The sequence below is a fragment of the Drosophila yakuba genome, chromosome 2R, assembly GCF_016746365.2.
Source record: "Drosophila yakuba strain Tai18E2 chromosome 2R, Prin_Dyak_Tai18E2_2.1, whole genome shotgun sequence".
NCBI lineage: Eukaryota > Metazoa > Arthropoda > Insecta > Diptera > Drosophilidae > Drosophila > Drosophila yakuba.
This window is the reverse complement of record NC_052528.2, coordinates 12,473,023-12,493,346: the sequence shown is the minus strand read 5'-3', so window position 1 is coordinate 12,493,346 and position 20,324 is coordinate 12,473,023. Positions and strand designations below refer to the sequence as shown.

Sequence of the window (20,324 nt, the reverse complement as noted above, 5' to 3'; positions counted from 1 at the left end):
ACAACCCTTTTTACGTTTCCTATTAATATTGCCTAATTTTCCGTCCACAGTGGGAGTAGTTCCAACTCAGGCAGTGCCTCGATTTCTCATTCGCTTTCCGTGGAGGAGATCCAGCGCATTCGCAGCAATCTGAAGACATCAAAGTCATCACCAAACGGTTTTGCCAAGAAACCGGAGGAGGAGAAACCACAAGAACAGCAGCAGTCCCACCAACAACCACAGCAACTTTTGCAACCAGGCGAAGATGAGTGCGACAACAGCAGCTCCGGCGTCAGCAGCGAACAGGAACAGCTGGCAATGGCCGCCGGGCTTACACTGCCAGGTGGTGGTAAGCCCACCGATACCATTAAGAAGAAGCCATCGGTTACCATTGTGGAGGAACCCAAGACGATTCCCGATCAGCCCAGCAGCAACACCAGTCACACTACGAAGCCCATGGCCAAAACCACCATCAGCATAGGCGGCGGTGCCAGTGCTGTGCCCACAGCCACACTTACAGTGAAGCAGCTTGTGCAACAGCAACATGCTCCCGTCATCCAACAGCAGCAGCAGCAGCTGGGCAGCAAGCAACCAGTGGCAGTCGCCACCACCAACAAGTTTGCGCAACAGAGCAACATCAACAGCAATGTGATGAGTCCCCAGGTCTTGGGGCGCATTCCCAGCCATCATCATCAGCAGCAGTCGTCGAATCCCAACCAGAAGTTGATCGCCACCCAGCAGCAGATACTGCAGCAGCAGCAACAGCAAATGGCCCACCAACAACATCTCCAGCAGATCCTCAAAGCAAAGGCCGCTGCGGCCGGAGGAGCCAGCAACACCGCCGTCCTAGTGGCGAAGCACCAGCAGAAACTGCATAAGGGCACCAGCAGTGGCCACGAATCGGAGATGGAGACTCGTTCCGATCTAGAGGATGATGACGGAGATCTAAGTCCCTCGCCGCCGGCCAAAGCGTTCCAGCGTCACAATTCGCTGACGCGCAAACAGGCAGCGGCAATCGCCATGCAGAGGGGTGCCACCAGAACCACGGCGGTGTCCCTGATGCAACTCCCGCCGCCCCTGGAAGCGGACAGCGATGGAGAGCCGTCACAGCTCACGCTCCAGCGTCAGCAGCCCCATCACCCGACACAGACCCACCCACATCCCCACCAGCTGCAGCAACAACTGCAACAGCAGCAGCAGCAACAACCAATGGCCGCCCACATTGTGGGCATGCTACCCAGCGGACAGCTGGTGGCTGTTGCCTCTGGCGCTGTTGCTGGCGTTCCGGGCGTTGGGGCGACTGCGGTGCAGCAGGGCAACAACAATCTGCAGCAGCTGTGCACCGATAATCTGGTGTTGGCGCCACCGCCTCAGTTCTGCGATTGCAACGATGCCAAGCACGCGCCGCAGCCGCATCTGCCAACGAGCCAATATCATCCACAGCAGCAACAGCAGCAGCAGCAGCAGCAACAACAGCAGCAGCAGCTGCAACAGCAACTGCAGCAGCAGCAGATGCTGCAGATGCACCAGCGGCTGTCCGGGGGCGCTGGCGCTGGAGCGGTGGGCACCTTGGGAAGGGTCCGAATCGTGGGGGCCATGCCCAAGGCCAACCACCACAGGTTGCACTAAACTAAGCCTGGGGAATCAAATCAACCGTTTGCCAAATCGTTAAGTCGTTAGTTAGTGTAAGTCAACAGTCATTGCCACTCACAACGAATAGCCGCAACTGCCTGCACCCAGAAAATGAAGCGCGACGATCATTTCAGGCACAAATCTAATTGTTGCCACATCTTTTCAATGGCAAGAGGATGTTCGAATTAGAATTTTCTTGATTTCGAAATCCTAAGTTACTTTTATTATATTTATTGCGTGTGATATAAATTTATGCAAGCTGCCCGCGCGCAGCAACTAATCGCTATTTGTAATCAAACAGCAAGTATGTATGCAATATTTAATGATTAGTTAACAGATTCCCAGCATCCTACCATTGAAAACAAACTGAAAGGCAGTAGCCGATGATTGTAGCTGGATATGGATCTTTTAGTTTGCTTTCGAGCTGCACAATGTGTCAAATGTTAATGTGGATTTCTAATGTCCGCATCCAATCTTAGTTCGTAATGTTAGAAGGGCGCTAGCGCCAGGCAACTTCATTTATTCAGTATCCATCCATTGATCATTCGTGTTCGTGTTTGACTAGTGCACAAAACATTTAAACGACATTAACATTACTCTAATTCACAACTAGCGTAGGTTTTATATGCCTAAAGAAAGCAGGGAGGCGAAAGTTGCACCGAGTAACAATAATATTTGAATTTGAGCATTTAGCCGAATTTCCAGTCAAGTCAAGTCAACTAAACTAAACTTAACTAACTAAATGAGTAAAACGTATAATGTTTTTAAACAAAATATTTATAAAACAAATATTTCAATAGGCGGCTATTTTATAATCGAGAAAAAAAAACAAGAAAGATCGAAATTGAAAACAAAACGTAAATTTTTGCTAGTAAAATTTACAGATTTTTACTTTTAAAAGGTTTTTTGTATAATTGTTTTTTTAGAGAAAAACTTTAACTTGCCAGAGTATTAGAGAAGAAGTAACGTATTGTATTGAAAGAGGTTCTCAACTATTTGCCAGCGCTTAATGCAAATATCGTCATAGGCAACCCAAACTTATAAATGCGTTTTCACAAGTAACAATTATTATAACTAAGGCTGATTTTATTGCATAAAACATACAGAACACAGAAATCGAACCAGCATTCGTCTACATACTGAATGAAATATATTGAAAAACTCAACTAACCAAGCAAGCGATTGATGCATTTACATTGTTTAAACAAAAACTTTTTGAGGTATTGAGAGGATTGGATGGTAATATAATGAAATCGTTCGAATTGGCAGGCCGCTCCTTTAGCACTAGCACCTAAGTGTTGAAAAGTTAGAAAACCTAAATCTAAACCATTAAACATAAACAATCGAGAATATATTGGATACTCTAGCGTATAACTAGGTTTTAGCACACTTTTTAGTTCTCGCAATAGTTGCTAATTATTTGTAAATTGTTTTAGTTCCAACCCCGCGCATACATGTAAACAAATATGATTAGCCATCAAGCTTGTTAGTTTTTAAGTTAAACCGTCTAGTTAATCCACGTGCAGTGCTCAGTTACAACTACATCACGCATTATGCAGTTCCCACTCGATGGGGGCATGCAACACGAATGCGTGAATTCGTGCAATTGCGAATGTGTTGGAATCGATATATAGCAGGATTATTGAATATGCCTAAACCCCCAAGATAATGTTAAACGATTAAAGCACACACCACCACACATACACTTTAAATGCAAGTATTTCAAATGGAATAATATGGAAATATCTATCATAAGTCGTATAATATGCAATTATGTATTATGAACATGCGTATGAGAAATTAATAAATATGAATGAAAACTATGCCGCGACCAAATTTATTCACTTCATACTTATCTTCTTTTTGAGCCATCAAAATCAGTACTGTCCCAGGAATAAAAAGCACCTATCATTTATTTCAAAATTTCTCTATTTTATTTTTTTAGTTTCCTTTTTTAATTGTAAAAGAACATCTGTAAACATTTCGTTCAATCTCGGAGAACAACAAAACTGCAAACAGAAGGCTGGCGCACCAATACATCTGGCTAATCAAATGGAAAACCACACGGCAAACCAAATCGATATTACTCTTTCCCGAAATCCGACCGGGCTTAAAACAATTGCAATGCAATTCAAAGATTTGAGAAGGTAAAAATGGTAGGTTATGGTTTCTTTTTGTTAATTGATACCAAGTTTGGATTTTCTGCTGCATATCGCGTAGTGATAGGCCGCTAGTTTCGCGGGGAAACTGATCAATGGAACTGCGTAGCGAGATGGCATGCTCGCTATTTTGTTTATATGGTGAAATATATAAGTTAGCACGCGCAACGAATATATTGCGAAACTGCCAAGTTGCAGACCAGACGGAAAGGTTCGCACGCGAAAGACAGAAACTTCTGAATACGCAGTCCGTGGTGCAGTGCTCGATACTTTGCCGGATCACGCCGACAACAAGTGGCCGTGTCGCTAACACAACACCTAATTGCCCGCACAGTCGAGAGTCCGAAACTCCGAAGAAGAGCGAAACATTTAGGTTCAGTTTAAGAGAATAACTCGATCGGTTAACATCGCTGCAACAATTGTGAACTTAGAATAATTTGAATCAATAAAGAATAAAGAGCAATCTAATAATTTTAATATTTTTAATATTAATATTTTAATGTTATAAAGAATAAAGGGCAATCAAATAATTTACATACATATTTAACCTAGGCTGGTTTACCTTACGCAAGCAAGCATACTACAAAATATATAAGTACTTAACCTAAATTTGTTGTTTTTCACTTAACAGTCAATTGCATTTCTCTGCAACAAAAAAGGAACTCTCACTTGTTCTTTACTTCACAGACCTCTCCAAAATCCGCAAAAAATATCTAATTGTTTGTACAAACCATTTATCAAAATACAAACCCAAAAGGTTTTCTCCGAATCTATAAGAAAATGTACAATATGCGCAAATTTAAAAACTAAGTCGAAACACTGGGTTCTAGTTAAAAATCAAAGGCCTTGCGAAAGAGGTTGTTAAGGGCGCGCTGCTTCTTCTTGGTGGTGGATGAGGTGGTGCTGCCTCCACTGCCACTTCCACTACTGCTGCTTGCCAGAACACCGGACGTTGCGTTGCCATTCCCATTGGGGGTGATGCGTCCCTCCCCAGAGGACAGAATGGCCTCGCCCAGTATCCGAAAGGAATTCTGTGTGACGGTGCTGGAGCTAAGTGGAAAGTTCACCTCCGACAGCGACGAGCTGTCCAGGCTAGGGCTGGGCAGACTCTTGCTGGCCAGCTTCGCCTGCTGTTGTTGCTGGTGCTTTTCGCTTCGCTTGAGGCGGTACCACTCCCAGGATGTGGGCTCGTGAACAGAATGGCTGTTTTTGACGCCATTAAAGCTGTAGCCCTTGTTTTTGCTTTTGCTAAAAGGCGACTTAAAGAAAGCAGGCGAGGACAGGCGTCTCGATTTCTTGGTGCCTTGCTCTTTGGGTGGTTTTCCATCAACGTTGTCCACAATCTGGTAGCCCGAGGGTCCTTCTGGCATAAACTCATTGTAGGCCAAATCGCTGGTGGGAATAAAGTTAGCTAGATCATCATCGTCAAGCATAAGGCTTTCGTCAAAGTCGCTCTGTGTGGCTGGCTCTTCAGCTTGCAGATCAGACGTATTGGTGGCTGGCGCGGATTCCTGGCGCTTAAGACCCAACGGTTTTAGTTGCTGATGGGATTTCTTCTTTCCCGCCTTCCCGGAGCTTTGCTTTGAGCTTTTAAGGGTTTCTGCAAAGAAGATTTCTTGTTTACATTTTAATTTATTCCAGGGTTCTGCAAGCCAGTACTTACCGACATCAAAGAACTTGTCCGTTTGTTCGCCCCATGACGTCTCCGTGGTATCCAGACTGTTGTGCCACGACTGTTTGGCTCCCTTTCGCCTGTGCAGAGAATTTCGAACGTTCGCACCGCCGTTTGTGTTAGCAATCAGCATATTGGCGGCTATGTTGTTGTTACTGCCATAGCAAACGGAAATTTTGCGCTGCCTGTTTGGGATATCCTGCTCATGCATGTTGGTGTCCCCACACTCCTTTAGAATGAGCATAGCCTCCTCGCTTGGACGCCGTTGCTTGGGTGTGGTTTGACTTGGCATCTGCTCATAGGACTTACGACGATCCAATTTGGGTTTGGCAGCCACAGGTGGATGGCCAGCCTGGTCCTTCTTCAGTAACTGTTGTTGCTGGCGTCGCAGCTTGCGATAGTAGACAGTGCCCAGTACGAGCATCAGGAAGATACAGGTGCCCACAATGATGATGACCAGGATGCAGGCCTGCACCTGGTAGGACAACGCCCTCACCTCGCCCGCCAACTCCGCGCTGTGCTGCTGGTACAGCTGCTCCTGTTCTACGTACCGCCTGCTTTGATCCTCCAATTGGCGCACCGTGAGCGTCTGTTGTGTCAGCGTCTGCTGTAGCTCTTCGACCTGCTTCTTGTAGCGCCTCGAGAGCTCCTCCAGATATTGTCCAGAAAGCGACATGTTTCGTTCGAGCGCCTACGGAAGACAGAAGACCAGTGAACGTCAGTGGTTAGCGAATGTTGTGGGAGGAACACGGGGAGAAATAGTTAGTATGTAGCAGATATAATTTAATCAATTAAACAAATATTTCAAAATTTAACCAGCAAAGCTATGAAGGCATTTCAAAACACCATTAGTATTCAGTAATCACTTTTTACCCCAGCTTCTTTAATCAGATAACATAATAATAAGAGTTCAAGAAAACTTCCTAACTAATACCAGTATTAAGCATTTTATAAGAATTTTGTATGTGTAGCTTTGTTAGGGTTTCGAATGGATTCGCATATGTATATTGATGACGTCGGTCGGCAAGGTAGCGTGTTGGCTGGCAGAATTGTTACAAGGATGAACCACCGCACAGTCCTTGCACGGAGTCCAAAACGGGAAGTGGCTGCCGCTGGTAATGAGCAGCCAGCACGCAAGTTGACTATAAACAAGTCAGAGCAGATTATACTCTTGCCAGAGTATAATTTTGCCTTTGACTTCCTACCCTGCCGACGTTTCTTCTATGTCCCACCCTAACCTGCGTGGGTGGTTGTCTAGCTTGTAGTTTCTAGTTTCATTGTCTGTTTATTTCTGTATTATTTGCCTCTTCAACTGATGACGCACATCAATGGGCGAAAAACCACTTAAAACAGGGAGCTAGAGCCACTCACCTTTATGCGATTGGAGAGCCTAATGAACACACTCTCCGACTGGGCTCCATTTGTCAGCTTCTGTTGCATATTAACACTGGATGCAATGGCTGGTCCTCCTGCTCCGACGAAGCCAGCTCCTCCGATGTTGCCGTTTCCGTTCACCACGGCAGCTGCAGCGGCAGCTGCACCTCCCCCAGCGGTTATCGAAGCCACCGTAGTGGTCAGTAGATTGTCAATGCCCTCCCAGTTAGCAGGATTGCTCTCCTCCATTCCCAGATCTCCGTTCACCGAAGCTTCTCCAGAGGTCGGGGGTGCATTTGTGCTAGGAGCGTCAGTGAATGATTCTACATCGCTGAGCTCCAAAGTGGTTGGAAGTGTTGGCTCCGGAGGGAGCTGTACTTTAACCAATACTTCCTCAGATTCCGACGGCACATTGAATATATTCACGTCGGCAGGCGTAGAGTTTGTTGTGGACGCTTTTTCGCTGGAGGTCGGCGACAGGTCCTCCATTGAAGGCACTTCTTGGCTTATTTCGGGCACCACAACCTCAAGACTGGGTGTAAGGGGCTCCCTTATGGGCGTTCTCGGCTGGCGTTCCTTATTGCTGTCACAATCCTGACGAATACCCGTAGCAGTGGCGTTATCCTGTACTGATTCTGGTGTGCTGACGTGTTGCATCAGAGATGGCGCTTTTGAATGGTGTTCAGTTACATTCTGCTCCGCCTGGATCAGTTTACACATGGCTCCAACGTGTTCCGCTGGCAACATACTAAGGAAATAGCTCCGTTCCTTGCCCATTTTACTAGCGAAATCCGAACCCATGAGGCTTATCCCGAACTCCTCCTGGCACACGCGACTGCGTACAAGATCTGACCGTAAGCGACTGAGACTGAGGAGCGCCTGCAGCTGCTGGAACTGGCAGGACAAAAGTCGGTTAATTCTCTCTACCAGTGTGGTATTACAATTGCTACAGCTATAAGCTTCAAATGCTGGCGTTTGACAGAGCACAGATTCCGCTGACCATTTAAGAGCCTTTGTGGGCTTGACCAGAACCTCTGCGGCTTTCTTCACCATTTGCATCACAGCATCCGAGGCGCTTTGAAAGATATTGCCACCACTGCCCACGGCTGCCTTCTGTTCGTGAGCTCCGTAGTCATCGTAGAAATCGTCCAGGTCATCGCTCGGTCGGATTTCAGTTTCGAAAGCCTCGTACTCGGAGGTGCCAAACACCCGGAACAACGACAGCGGGCAAAAGTGCTCATTGGCGTAATGCGACGTGATTTCAACGCGAACGAATTTTCCAAATAAGTGAGGATGAAGGTCAAAAGTCTGAATGGTTCGCTTGTCCTCTGCAGCAAAGCGTCCCACATTGCTCCAGTCTCGGGTGGGGAATCGCTTTGAAACGGCCACCGTAAAGTTTTTGGGGGACGAACTGAAGAGCTCATAGTTGGCCACGTCCACCTTCTGCGCCTGAATGGCCTCACAGAGCTCCACCACGAACCAAATCCGACTTTCGCAGGTACTCAACATGTACTCATCGGTTGATTGGGTTAGCACAGCCTCCGTATGCTTGGACTCGGAATTGTGAGCGATTATCTTGGCTCCGCAATCCGGCGAGGCGTAGTTCTTGGAGCGCAGCTTAAGCGTAGGCAGTTTTCCATTGGAAGATCCAGTGTTGTTCTTGCGTTGGGCGGACTTATTTACCACCTGCTGCTCCAACTCCATTGCCTGCTCTCTGCTGGCCTCCGCCTCCATTTGCTTTTGCGCCCACTCGGAAAACACTGGCATGGGCACTTCCTCACTGGCTTTTGTAAGGTTAGCCGTGCCCGCCGTCTCATTGAATGCAGTTGATCTAGGCTGCAGCTCCTCGCTGCTCTCTTGGGTTACGCCTACGGTGGTAGCTTCTTGTGTGGCTATTCTTTCCACTTCTATGCCTCCGCCGGGATCGTTTATCTTCGGCATTTGCTCATCTAGAATTAGATCATTTGAGATTTCGTAGTCAAAATCTGGCTCTGAAAGGTATAAGAGAATAAAGATGTCTTGCCTTTTTGAGGAACTTCCTCGACAGCCTCCAACACTTGTATGGGCTGGTCCTGAAGAGGTGGCTGCTGGTGATGTTGCTCCTCATCGCTGTGGTTTCCCGCTGTGGCCAGGGCCGCGTCTAGGATAACCGAATCCAGGCGGTTCTTAACTCGATCCAGCGGCAGCTCTGTTATTGTTACCGTTGGCAGCTCAGTAATTATCTCCGGAAAGCTGAAAGATGAATGAAAATTGGGAAATCAATTTTTAAATGAGTGTCTGTTTTTGGGCTTTTTGGGGGCCATTAGGTCAATATCCCACCTCATGAACACGGTTGATATGGCTATTATTTGGGAGAACCATATAATCCAGAAGAATATTAGAAACATCGTCAGGTTGGTTTTCAGCTTTTTCAACTCACAGCAAATGAACTTCATAACGAACTGTAGCAGCATTTTTCTTACATTCATATTTGAGGCTCTAATTTCGGGTAATAATTTATTTGCTTAAATACGTATGGCTTGATCTAGCAACTACAGCTGTGACCCTGCCGTATTCTAACACCCATCCATCTGCATCCGCAACCGAAAACCCGAGAACCGAGGTACAAGCCACGTTGGAATCTCTACCAGCTGATTACCGCGAAGTAAATATCTGGAGCAAGCCATAGAACTCGAATGACGGAGGTGCAGAGTATGTAAGTATGTAGCTCACAATGAGAACGTTTTGTTTTGTTTCACTTAGCTTTGTGGAAGCGAAACACCAACAGCTGTGAAAAACGTCAGGCGAACTTAAAAAGGTATGGTAAAAACCCACACATCGCACAGCGATTCCAATGATCCACATTTAGAGGCGGAATCGATAAGAATCGCTTATTTATTACTTGGCATGATCTTGCCGAGAAATATTAAAATAAATAACACACAACAATATACAAATGCACAGTTTAAACAGCTTAAACAGCTCAGAGTCAAATCATCTTTTGAAAGCACTATTTTATAAATAGAAACATATATTCTCTATTTTGTCACTTTTGTGGCTTCACTTTTGCACTTTTGCAAAATATTCGGTGCAGTTTTGCAATTATGTTGAATGTTTGCTTAAAAAAGATTTTAAAATACCTGTGTCAAAGAAAATTTGACAGGCTGAATGCAGTATAACTAATAAGCAAACTAATTAAGCAAACTGAAATGATATAGTATATATTGCTATATATGGCTCATTATAAATGCCTTTCAAGGAAAATAAAAATTGCGTGAAAATAGAAATTGTGTCAAAACGCTAATTTAAAACTTTATTGGTGGCGTTGACGGTTTTCAAATAATCGGATCAAACTATGTCAAGTTGAGAACGTGGACGGGGTAAATAATTTTGGTAGATATAATCAGATTTTATATGCATTTCTTTGTCACTGGCCGCCTTTAACAATGAAAATGTAATATATTTGCGACTTTACGGACCTGAATACATTTTTTAAATGCGTTTTTCATGCGCTATAGTATGTATATTTATTGTAGGAATATATTTTGTCTTTTCTGCCACTCTTGGGTGCCTTTAAGAATGTGCATTTCCTGTTTCCTTATGCACGAGATTCAGTTGCAGTCAAATAACTTTTCCGTCTTCCTTTAGGATTTTCCACTTTCGTCACAGGAATTAATGGTGGATATCCGATCACATATACCTAGTCATGTTTGCCTAGTCTGTTCTCATTTTGATCAGATGTTTTTAAATTAAAACGGACATGTCTGCCTTCAAAATAAAGGGGCATTTTGACATAATCATAATGCAATGCAAACTTAATGCAATTGCTATGAAAGTAACTGACCGGAGCAAATAAAAAGTGTTGATTTTGTAGTCTCAATTGGGTATTATGAATTATTATCAATAACTCAAAATAAAAACCCAACTTGTTACAAGGACAGCTCAGCTTAATGTGACAGCCGGGATGAAAAACTAACCTTTCGAGTGGACTTGGCCCACCTCTAAACTCTCGAAGCGTCACGACGTCAAAGTGACTCGAGAAAAGTGAGAAAAAGAAATGGGCCTTTCGAGGGGCAGCATGCAACAATTAGCGCACATTTGTATGCGCCTTTATTGCATAATAAACCCGAGAGTGCCCATCGCCCAAGCAGTTTACTTAGCTCTTTCCAGTTTTTCGTTTAAAGGTCCCGAGCTAATTAACCGAAATGGGCAACTGTTAGTTCCTCTTTCTCTCGGCATTTTGGAAAAGTGCATCAAATGGGTGCGGCAAAAAGTGTTAAACGCGTCCGATTCGCCAGCGCCGAGGGGGCGAGAAACTCCCATTCGAGTCGGCCCGACATATGCAAATTCACCTCCTATAAGCAAGAATTCTGTAATAATTATTAGCCGCAAGACTTGTCAACAACGCAACGCCCACCAAAACTCCCCAGCTGGCTGTACATACATATATTTATGACTTGTCTGAACAAAAGCGCAGAGTTAGGTTTTCAAACTGTCTGCCTTGGCTGTAAGTCAAGCCATGTAAGGAATTTTGGGTTAGCCCGGCCGTTCCGGCAGTTGCGTTTTCCTAGATACTTTTTAACCAAGTTGTCTACACGTTGGTCAGGAATTTCTGGCTTTTCTTCTCTGTTCAGTTATGAATAAATTATTCAGCGCAACATGTTTCAGCAACGATGCGAAAAGTGCTTCAGCTTTTAAAGAGTGCAAAAAGTGAAAATATTTTATGAACCCAGCACTTTGGGCCGAACTCTCGCTGAAAACAGATTTATACTTATCCATCGCATTTAAATAGAAATTCTGGCTCTACTACACTTAAAATCATATCATTTGCTGTGTAACTAATAATGACTTTTAATGACTATATCAGTTATCTATTCGTTTGTTTCTTTATTTACTTATGACTTATTTAAAAGCATATCTAAGTGCTTACACATTACCGTTTATGTAAATGATTAATTTCAGGTTCAGCACAAAGTTGTAACCCAGATATAAAATTGTGTGAAGTTTAAACATTACCAAACAGTGATACGAAAAATTAATCTTAATTGTGATTGTAGTTTCTCTATAAACATAGATCTTGTCATTACGGCTGCCAAGAATTATGGGTTGAAATATTTTTAATATCTTTTGCGTTTATTCTGGGACAACATTGAAATGTCTCACGCACGCATAATATATCGTTGAAAATAAAAACTGAATATTTCAACAGTGGGTGTGTTTACCCATTTACAATTACTATAGATCGAGCATCTAGTGTTTGTTCCTCCCAAATCCAAAGACTCCTGTTTGCTCTCCGCCAAAAATTTGCACAGCCCAGAGTGGCTACAAATAGTGATTTGATGAACTAACTGAATTATAAACATTTGGAGCCAGTTCGGCCTAATGGGTATCCGGTTGGCAGATCAAACAAACATTAACTGAGCCAAAGTCTCAATCAATATTGCCACTTGGCAAACAGACGGTGTTGGCGGAAATAATTGCAATTAAGAGCTACTATTCATGTTGACTCGATCGACATGCGAAATCTATATGGCCTGAATATCCTTTTTCAGGATAAATGGGAAGTATTTAACGTGGATCTCAGGTGTGATAGTACATTGTTTGGTTTAGTGTCGATGGTCCTTACAAGGACTTTCGTATGCCACACAATATTGTTTATCTAACGAAATGCATTTCATACGATTTGTGGGACTACTTACGTACTAAATAATTTAATGAAAAATCCTTACAAAAGAAGGACTAATTAATTTAAAGCGTTGTCCTGCTTTTGGGACTAAAATAAAAAGTTTCGTTTTGGGACCAGCTACTTTGTCAAAAGTGGGAACGGAATATGATGTACAAAATTGTATTTCGAAATCACATATTGATTTCTTCTCCCTTTCAAATTCTCGAATTCAAATTCGGCAATTACTTTTCAATTCCAAACTAAATCAAGGGTCGTGGGAAAAAGTGCACTGCAGGCACATTTACACGCACAACGCGAACGCGATCGCTCACAAGGATAACAAGGATACTAGATAGTGAATCCGACTCCGACTTCGACTCCGACTCGCGATCCCAAACACCCAACGACGGGAGGATGAGGATGAGGTGGCACCACCGGCGTGGTAGCGGTGCACACGATCGCACCACTGGAAATCGAAATGAGAACTGAACGTATTACGGAGTCGGCTCTAGGTAATTGTGGTCCAAGTGCGCAGATATATTTGCCGCCACATCTCGGAGAGCCCGATATGACGGGCCAACAAGCTCTGGCTCAAAGAGGCACTACTAGATACTCAGAGAGCATGAGTCGGGCGGAGAGCATTACCTCAGCACTCGTGGCATCCACATCCACATCCACATCCACTTCGACATCTCGCAATCATCTCGAATCGGCCTGCACTTGCAGGTGAGAAGTAGCGGCTGCATTTTGCCGGCAAACTTGTCGCCCAGGTTCCCCGCTTCCATCTTGGGAAGAAACTAACGCCTCTGCTGTGTGTGCTGCCTCCAAAACACCCAATTGATGGCCAGAAAGGAAAGCCCCTAAAAGTGGGAATGCTTCAAATGCGCTCAGGTGCGAGTAGATCACTTTTTAAAGGCCGCTTCTCGAGGTAGTTGCGCTTATCTCCATGTATCGCTAGTGAGAGGGTCGGGTAATTGACAATTCGCAATCCGAATACTTTCGATTATTGCCAAATAATATTTATTTAAGCTTCGTACTATTGAGAAGAAATTCAAATCTTATCTAACAGAATCTACAAATAAAATGAAATTTCACATTTAAGACTGCAAATTAAATTGCAAAATGTGCGAAATAAACCATGGTATTAATGACATTATATTAAAGCCACTATAGTTTTAATGAAAGACACCAGAAAGTTTTCCAGACACATGTATGTTGCCTGAATTTAGATTGGCAGTATAAAGAGCTGTATAATAAATATATATTATTCGCCATAATAAAAATACCGATTGGGAAAGTCATTTCAATTTTATTTTATACACATTTTCCCAGCCGGACTCAGGCCACTTCCACCCACCAGGCAGGCAGGCAGCCAGGAAAAATAGATTTTCTGCGCCAAGCAGTTTTCCCAAAGCATTTTTGTGGGCCGAATGGATGGTGCCGTGTGTTCCTTGCCAAGGGGCACAGCTGCATTTGGGTGGCAATAGGTGTCGGAAACGGCTTTAGCCCCCACAATGGCACCCCGATCCCCGATTCCGAGCCCAATCCCGATCCCGATCCCGCACAGGAAGCCCGCTGGCCGAGGTCTTGGCTCCGCCATGTGACAGGTTTATGTCTAAATCTGTTGGCCAGCCAGGACCATTAGCATTCGGCGTGGGCCAGGCCCAGATCTGGCATATGTCCTCATGCAAATGAAACGCTGTATGAATGTAATATGTTTACGGTGTGCCCGGGAGACTGGGCTATATAGTTTATGATCGCCGATAGCGATCGATGGCTGGATGGACAGAGACATCGGGCCAATAAATATGAGCAAATATTTGGCCGAGCATAATTGCAAGTGCAACGGAAAGTGAAATTCCAAGTTAATCGTAAACTAGCAACGTGGGCACAGACAGACAGATTGCACTGTTGGCCAAGCAAATAAGGTCTATAAAATCAAATGTGCCTGGGTGAAAGACACAGCCGACTGAGTGCCGCCGATTGTCTTTGATGCGTGTTCAGCTTAGTGTTCAGCAATTTGTTTTGACTCCTTTTGTGCAACACGGCAAAAAGGTTACGCGGGCCAAAAGTGTCAATTGAATTGAACGATGCCAACAGCAGCATCGCTTATCCATGTTGCACTTGCAACTGCAATTGCAGGCACTTGCCATATCTATGCTGCTGCACTTGCCACAGCTCCGCCATTGCAAGATAAACACTTGTAACGCGAAAGTGCTTTTGAACCCTCGGCGCTTACACAATGAGCCATGGCAAATGCAAAACTAACTGCAGCAGTAACAATGTCAGAGACTGTGCACGGAAAGAAATACACAATAAATGAATTCATTTAAGTCTAACAAAATACCCTTTTAGCTAGTTAAAAAGAAGTATTGCTCGCACGGACAAAAGTTTCGATTCAAACGAGAATGACGAAAAATAATCTTGGACTTGACTTTATATGTCACATCATAGGTACTGAAAAAATTATTATTAAATATTATGATATGGTTGATAGCTTCTCTTTGTGTACCCTAAGACGCTAGACACACACACGAGTTGTTAAGTGGTTGAAGTATTGGCAGAGCCATCAGTCCGTCAAGTGGGTGGCCAGCGGCGGCGGGGAAGGGGATGGGGATGGGGAAGCTGGAAAATCGGGAGAGGATCTCCAATCTGCAGAAGAAAGTTGAAACGGCAGCTGGGGATTGAACGAGGATTTTTCTCCACGTGCCTCAGAGGGTGGATTCCAGGTTAAAGTTTGGGCCCCAGCAAGGCAATTGAACTTTGTGCCCAGATCCTTGATCGGCAGTTAAGATTGGGCTGGTGGTTGTGCTTTTGGCACAGCTTGCTGCTGGCAATGTAGATGTTTGTATCTTGGAAACTGACAAGTTTTGAAAATAAATAATCGCACAATGAATTAAGCCCCTTGGTTTCAAAAACTGTAAAAGGAAACATTTAAATAACACCTGCTAAGGAACGTTAAAAATTCAAATTAGATAAGATCAAGCATCATTTTATTTATCCATTTCAACTATTAGGGAAATTCAATTATGTACCTCCCACTCGTACGAATATTTCATCACCAATTTCCCCCACAGCTCAATAAACCTACATCAAAAGTGCAACCAAACAAACAGTTTACTCAGTTTCCACCGAAGAATTTCGAATTAATTTGTTTAACAACAAAAAGCGTATAATAACTCAAAGTAGCGGCGGCAGCTGCCCTGCCCCTCCCCTTTAGCCACCATTTCCCAGTTGAACACCTACGCGTCTCGAGCATTTTTCACTCCGCGAGATGCCAAAACGTCTACACGTCTACGACTACGTCTACGTCTGGGGTCCCTACTCGTCCACCACCTGCCGGCTTTTCCGCCAGATAATCAGTAACAAATAACAAATGCAAGAGACCACAGCAACCGGAGCAAAAAGAGATGAGAGAAAAACGCCGGCAGAAACCGGCTTTTCACAGGCCCTCTCTCTGCGTCGATCGCGAGGTTTTGTTTTTCCGATTTTTATTAGAGAGGCGACTAACTAAATGAAACAAAGTAAAATATAAAAACAAGAGGGAAAAATGCGAGAGGAATGCCCACGAAAGACAAGTGAAGGCGTACGACATCGGCTTAATCAATGCAGCTGGACGAGATCCAGTAATCGGCGGTCACCTGGCGATCAACTGGCGATCAACGATCAGCGATCGCGATCAAATTGATTTGCGAAAGTCAATGGGCGCACGCTCACAATCAATTAAGTATTTGGACATTGAGGCTGGGCGATAAGATCGATCATTTCATTTTGTCGTGGGAGAGGAGGATTGTTCGTGCGGATCGTTGAGCGATCATTGACAGCAGATCGGCGCTGGCTGCTTTATCTATATAATAATCCTCCGGAGCTGTAAGTCCGAGACATTTGCATAAGTGCCATTTGGCTGATCGCCGTGAACGATCTGCGAACGATCTGGGAAAGTCCATGGGACACAGGGAAAAAATGTAGACTCTCGGAAATATAAAATTCGAAAATTACATATATTATAAAAATCGATTTTCCTGAAACGGGAAAAATTGCATGCTACCATATACTACTACCATACATTATGAGAACACGCTATTAAAACATACTTATGTCTTTGATTCCGGGATGATGATGAGAAACTTCCCTCCGTGTAACTGGGCGTACTTACACACATGATAATGGCCTTTGCCAAGTGTGATTACGCGCAACAAGATCATGATGCATTTGAAAGCCCAAATGGTAAAAGCTCTTTAGAGAGTCCTTCGCGTCGAAAGTGAAAGTAAGGCCTCGACCGGCGAAAGATTCGCCGCCGATCACCTGCCAAATGCAAACCATATACAAGTGTAAGTAAGCAAATGTGTGAGATGTCTGGAAGGCCAACATGGATTTTTATTCTGTCGGCTGCGTGCTACCGCCGCGGCTGAAAAATTTATTTATGTCTGTCTTTCAGGAGGTGCTTGCGAAAATTGTTAACGGAAAATGCAAAAAATGAAAGTAAATTCGTACAGATAAAGCCATTTACGGGGCCAGCCAGACACAAACATGACATCAAATCGAAGCCAGCTCTGATTCGATCCCATTTAACACTTTTACCACCCTCGATTAAGCGGCGCACTAAAATCCGAGTGGCGAACGATATGGAAATGTGTCCAACGAGGCCTTTAAAGGATCTGCGAGTAAGCGTTGGCGACTGGATACTGGACACTGGGGTGCTTTTAAAAAGGCTGGCGCTGGGAAATGATACACTTGAAGGAAACTGAGGTGGAAATTATGGCGAGCTCTTTCAAGCTTATAGCCGAATTAATTGTATTTTGGATGCACCTTGAAGAGTTTTAACATTTTGTATTAATATATCGCTGTACATCATTATTGGTGGATGTGATATTTGAAGGCACTAAGGTGAATAGCGTGTATATTTCAGTCTCCAAATCGAACAAGGGGGCCTTCGTCTTATCTTATCATTTGCTTGGCACTTGTGCAGCACACAGTGCCTGCGAGTCGTAAGCCGCAGCGTCGCATTTTTTTCCACTTTTTGGGATGAATGAAATGGCCGGCCACCAGTAGATAGGCCCAGACTGACTGGCGGAGGAGGCATTTAGAAAGTACACTCACGGAGGGGAAAATAAATTGAAAAACTGTAAAGCAAATTACCGGCAAAAGGCATTGTGACAAGACAACGCGTGGGAGATCGCCGGAGCACTGGAGCTGCATTGGAATTGGAATTGGAATCGGTGGGTATGGAAATGGCGTTGGGTCCGGGTGCTAGGCGATCACGTCTGGACAGAGACAGTTTCGAATATAATTCACATATGTATGTATAGTTTGGCCGCAAGTTACAAAATGACCGCGAATGAGTTATTATTTCAAATATTTTAGTACATGTCGGTTTAACTGCTAAAACGCAGTAAGCCGAGGGCTATGTAAGCACTTAAATTGGCAAAAGAAATTTCTATAGACCACGTTACATATACACATTTTATAATATAACTAAATAGCGGATTTCATTAGTAAATCAAAACCAATCATATATATCAAGGAAAAACATTCCAAATTTGCAAAGTAATAAACAAAGCAAATATGAGATATCGGTTAACACCTCTTCAAGTCAAGCTTATATTCTACAATCCAACGATGAGGATGCACGTAAACCCAAACTAGACCGAAGTCTAGAACTTGATACGTGAGTGGCGCCAGAAAACATTTAATAATAAACCCCAGTTACGTAGCTCCCAGCAATTACTGCACTTAATCAATTCCAAGTCAGTTCTATCAATGAAACGTAAACAAATGCATGTGGTTGGCGTACAGACAGATGTATGAACGTACATACCACTACTATACTATGCACGGTGTACGCGAAAACAATTTGCAGTCGCAGTCACAAAGATTAATGACGTGTCACTGTCGCGTGCAAGTAAACAGAAATCCGGGAAATGCTGGGCAAATTTAGAAGAAGATCAAATGTCCCACTTCGCTGGCGGAGAGTATCGCAACCCGTCGATAATCATATTGTTGGACAGTTCTATTTATAAATAACAAAAGCAAAGCGCCAGCAAAGTATTTTGCAGTGACCTTGCCAGCAAACATGTGAGTGAAAGGCATCTTTGATCTCATCCAGATGTTGGCATGCTGCAGCATAGGAGCGAACCTAAATCGTGCCCGCAACTTTAAGACGTGACAACAACAAGCCCGGAGTGGTGATAAGATTCATGTGGGAATTTTAGAATATGAGCCGCTATATAAAAGGCTATAGCTCTTGTACAGCTGATAACAGCGCCAGTTGTATGTAGATGACGACTAGTGCCTAAGAATTTCATCTGTTTAAGACTATGTAGTTGAAACAACATTCAATTTCTATCAGGTCCAAAACAACATATTATTGCTATATTTGTATGCCTCTGAATTTTCATCAGATTCCTTCTTTCCCTGCCAAATAAATTTAGACGGGCCATTCTTGTAGCCCTAATTCATGTTTAAGTTCAAGTAAATAAATCACGTCGATCGGAGCATACTTTCGTAATAATAACCAATATTGCGCAAGTGGGAAATACTTCCCGAGGAAACGCAAATTGAAGGCACGTCAGCGCGTCATAGGAACTTATCGGCAAAAACCCAGTTAAGTACATACACAGGTATACAAAGAGCTGCAGTGAACCTTAAAGTAAAAAGGTTTCAAACTAAATAAAAAAATTACAAATTAGTGATTTTTCACCTATCTATAAATGCATTTCCAAAATGAAATTCTCTTTCTCAAAAATCTATTACTAATTATCAAATTGTCTTAGTCACGGCGAATATGATATACATATTATGACAAATAATATGAATTCTAATATATCCCAGCACAAAACTAGGGGCTTATATAACCACTACTACGTTGGCCGCGAGTGTGGGATCAATAAACCACTCACCTTTCATCCGCCTGCGGTGGTTGTTGTTCCTGCAGCTCCGGTGATTGCGGCTGGCCCGGCGCCGGCCCCTCTTGCTCCAATTGCTTTGGTTGCTCTAATTGCTGCGATTCACTAAAACTATGCACTTTTCCGGCACTACTACGCTTATTATAATTTAATTGATTATTTGGCACTTGGGCGGTGGATGAGGACGCGTCACCTACATCAGCAGCTATATCGATTTCACTAACATATTCACTATGGCTATTCGCACGCCGCTGGTCAGATAGCTCGGGCAGCTCCTTCACAGGCACTGACGTGTCCCCCGATATTGGCCGATTGCCAGTTTGAGGCACCGCGGAGGAGGAGGATGTGGGAACGATGGGCGCGCCTTCATGTGGAGTGGGCAACAGAACTCCAGCTCCGTCGTAGAGTGGCGGGGGCGGAGGTTCCGACTTTGGAGGAGCTTCCGGTTCCTCCGGATCTATGTGAGTCTTCCGAGCTGCATCCTTAGCTGAAATGCCATCGCTGCTTTGAATTTGTGGATCTGCAGCTGCCACATTGTCGTACAACCAGAAACAGCAGCTGCAATCGGAAAACTCCCCTTAGAAATCACTCCATATAGGCATGGAAAGTATCTGTGTCAGCTCACCTCAGCAGCAGATTTATGAACATAAAGCGCACTAAGTGCAGCCGCATGTGCATCGTTTTAGTCGCTTTAACTTAACTAAACCGTGGCTAGTGCCTAATTTACAAGTTTACAATTCTCCCGAACAAACAAGGCTCGCGTTCGCCAAGCAGTACGTGTCCCGTTGGGCCTAAGCTTTTGTCATGGATTCAGTGTTATTTTCCGATCGATATTGATCTCGGGTCTAGAACGCACCCAACTTCATTCTGAGTTAGTTTAAATAATAATAATAAATTAAAAAGCGCCGCAAAAATGTCAACGCGCACGTAAAATAACAAAAAACTAGAGGTGGGCGTAC

At 43.9% G+C, this 20,324-nt stretch overlaps 2 protein-coding genes across 7 annotated transcripts in view; one reads left to right on the top strand and one right to left on the bottom strand.

The window, feature by feature from the left end:
• The window catches only part of LOC6530330 (SH3 and multiple ankyrin repeat domains protein 1), a 68,976-nt gene extending 65,542 nt beyond the window's left edge, over positions 1 to 3,434 (top strand). For all 4 annotated transcript variants that reach the window (XM_015196470.3, XM_002091221.4, XM_039372451.2 and 1 more), the window contains one exon: positions 51 to 3,434. In XM_015196470.3, the coding sequence (XP_015051956.1) occupies positions 51 to 1,608 (1,558 nt within the window). In that variant the 3' untranslated portion in view covers positions 1,609 to 3,434. The remainder of the gene's footprint in view (positions 1 to 50) is intronic.
• A 1,053-nt stretch (positions 3,435 to 4,487) lies between these two features.
• LOC6530329 lies at positions 4,488 to 20,299 on the bottom strand. 3 transcript variants are annotated; one of them, XM_002091220.3, is made up of 6 exons: positions 19,991 to 20,299; positions 19,360 to 19,923; positions 8,840 to 9,048; positions 6,814 to 8,765; positions 5,434 to 6,133; positions 4,488 to 5,370 (listed from the first exon to the last, which is right to left on the bottom strand). In XM_002091220.3, the coding sequence occupies exons 1-6, from the start codon at positions 20,041 to 20,043 to the stop codon at positions 4,601 to 4,603; spliced, it is 4,248 nt and encodes a 1,415-aa protein (XP_002091256.2). In that variant the 5' UTR covers positions 20,044 to 20,299; the 3' UTR covers positions 4,488 to 4,600. The 3 variants fall into 3 exon arrangements, with proteins under 3 accessions (XP_002091256.2, XP_015052633.1, XP_015052632.1); XM_015197147.2 differs by lacking the exons at positions 19,360 to 19,923; positions 19,991 to 20,299 and adding exons at positions 9,136 to 9,157; positions 9,236 to 9,284; XM_015197146.3 differs by lacking the exons at positions 19,360 to 19,923; positions 19,991 to 20,299 and adding an exon at positions 9,136 to 9,394.
• Between the last annotated feature and the right edge of the window lie 25 nt (positions 20,300 to 20,324).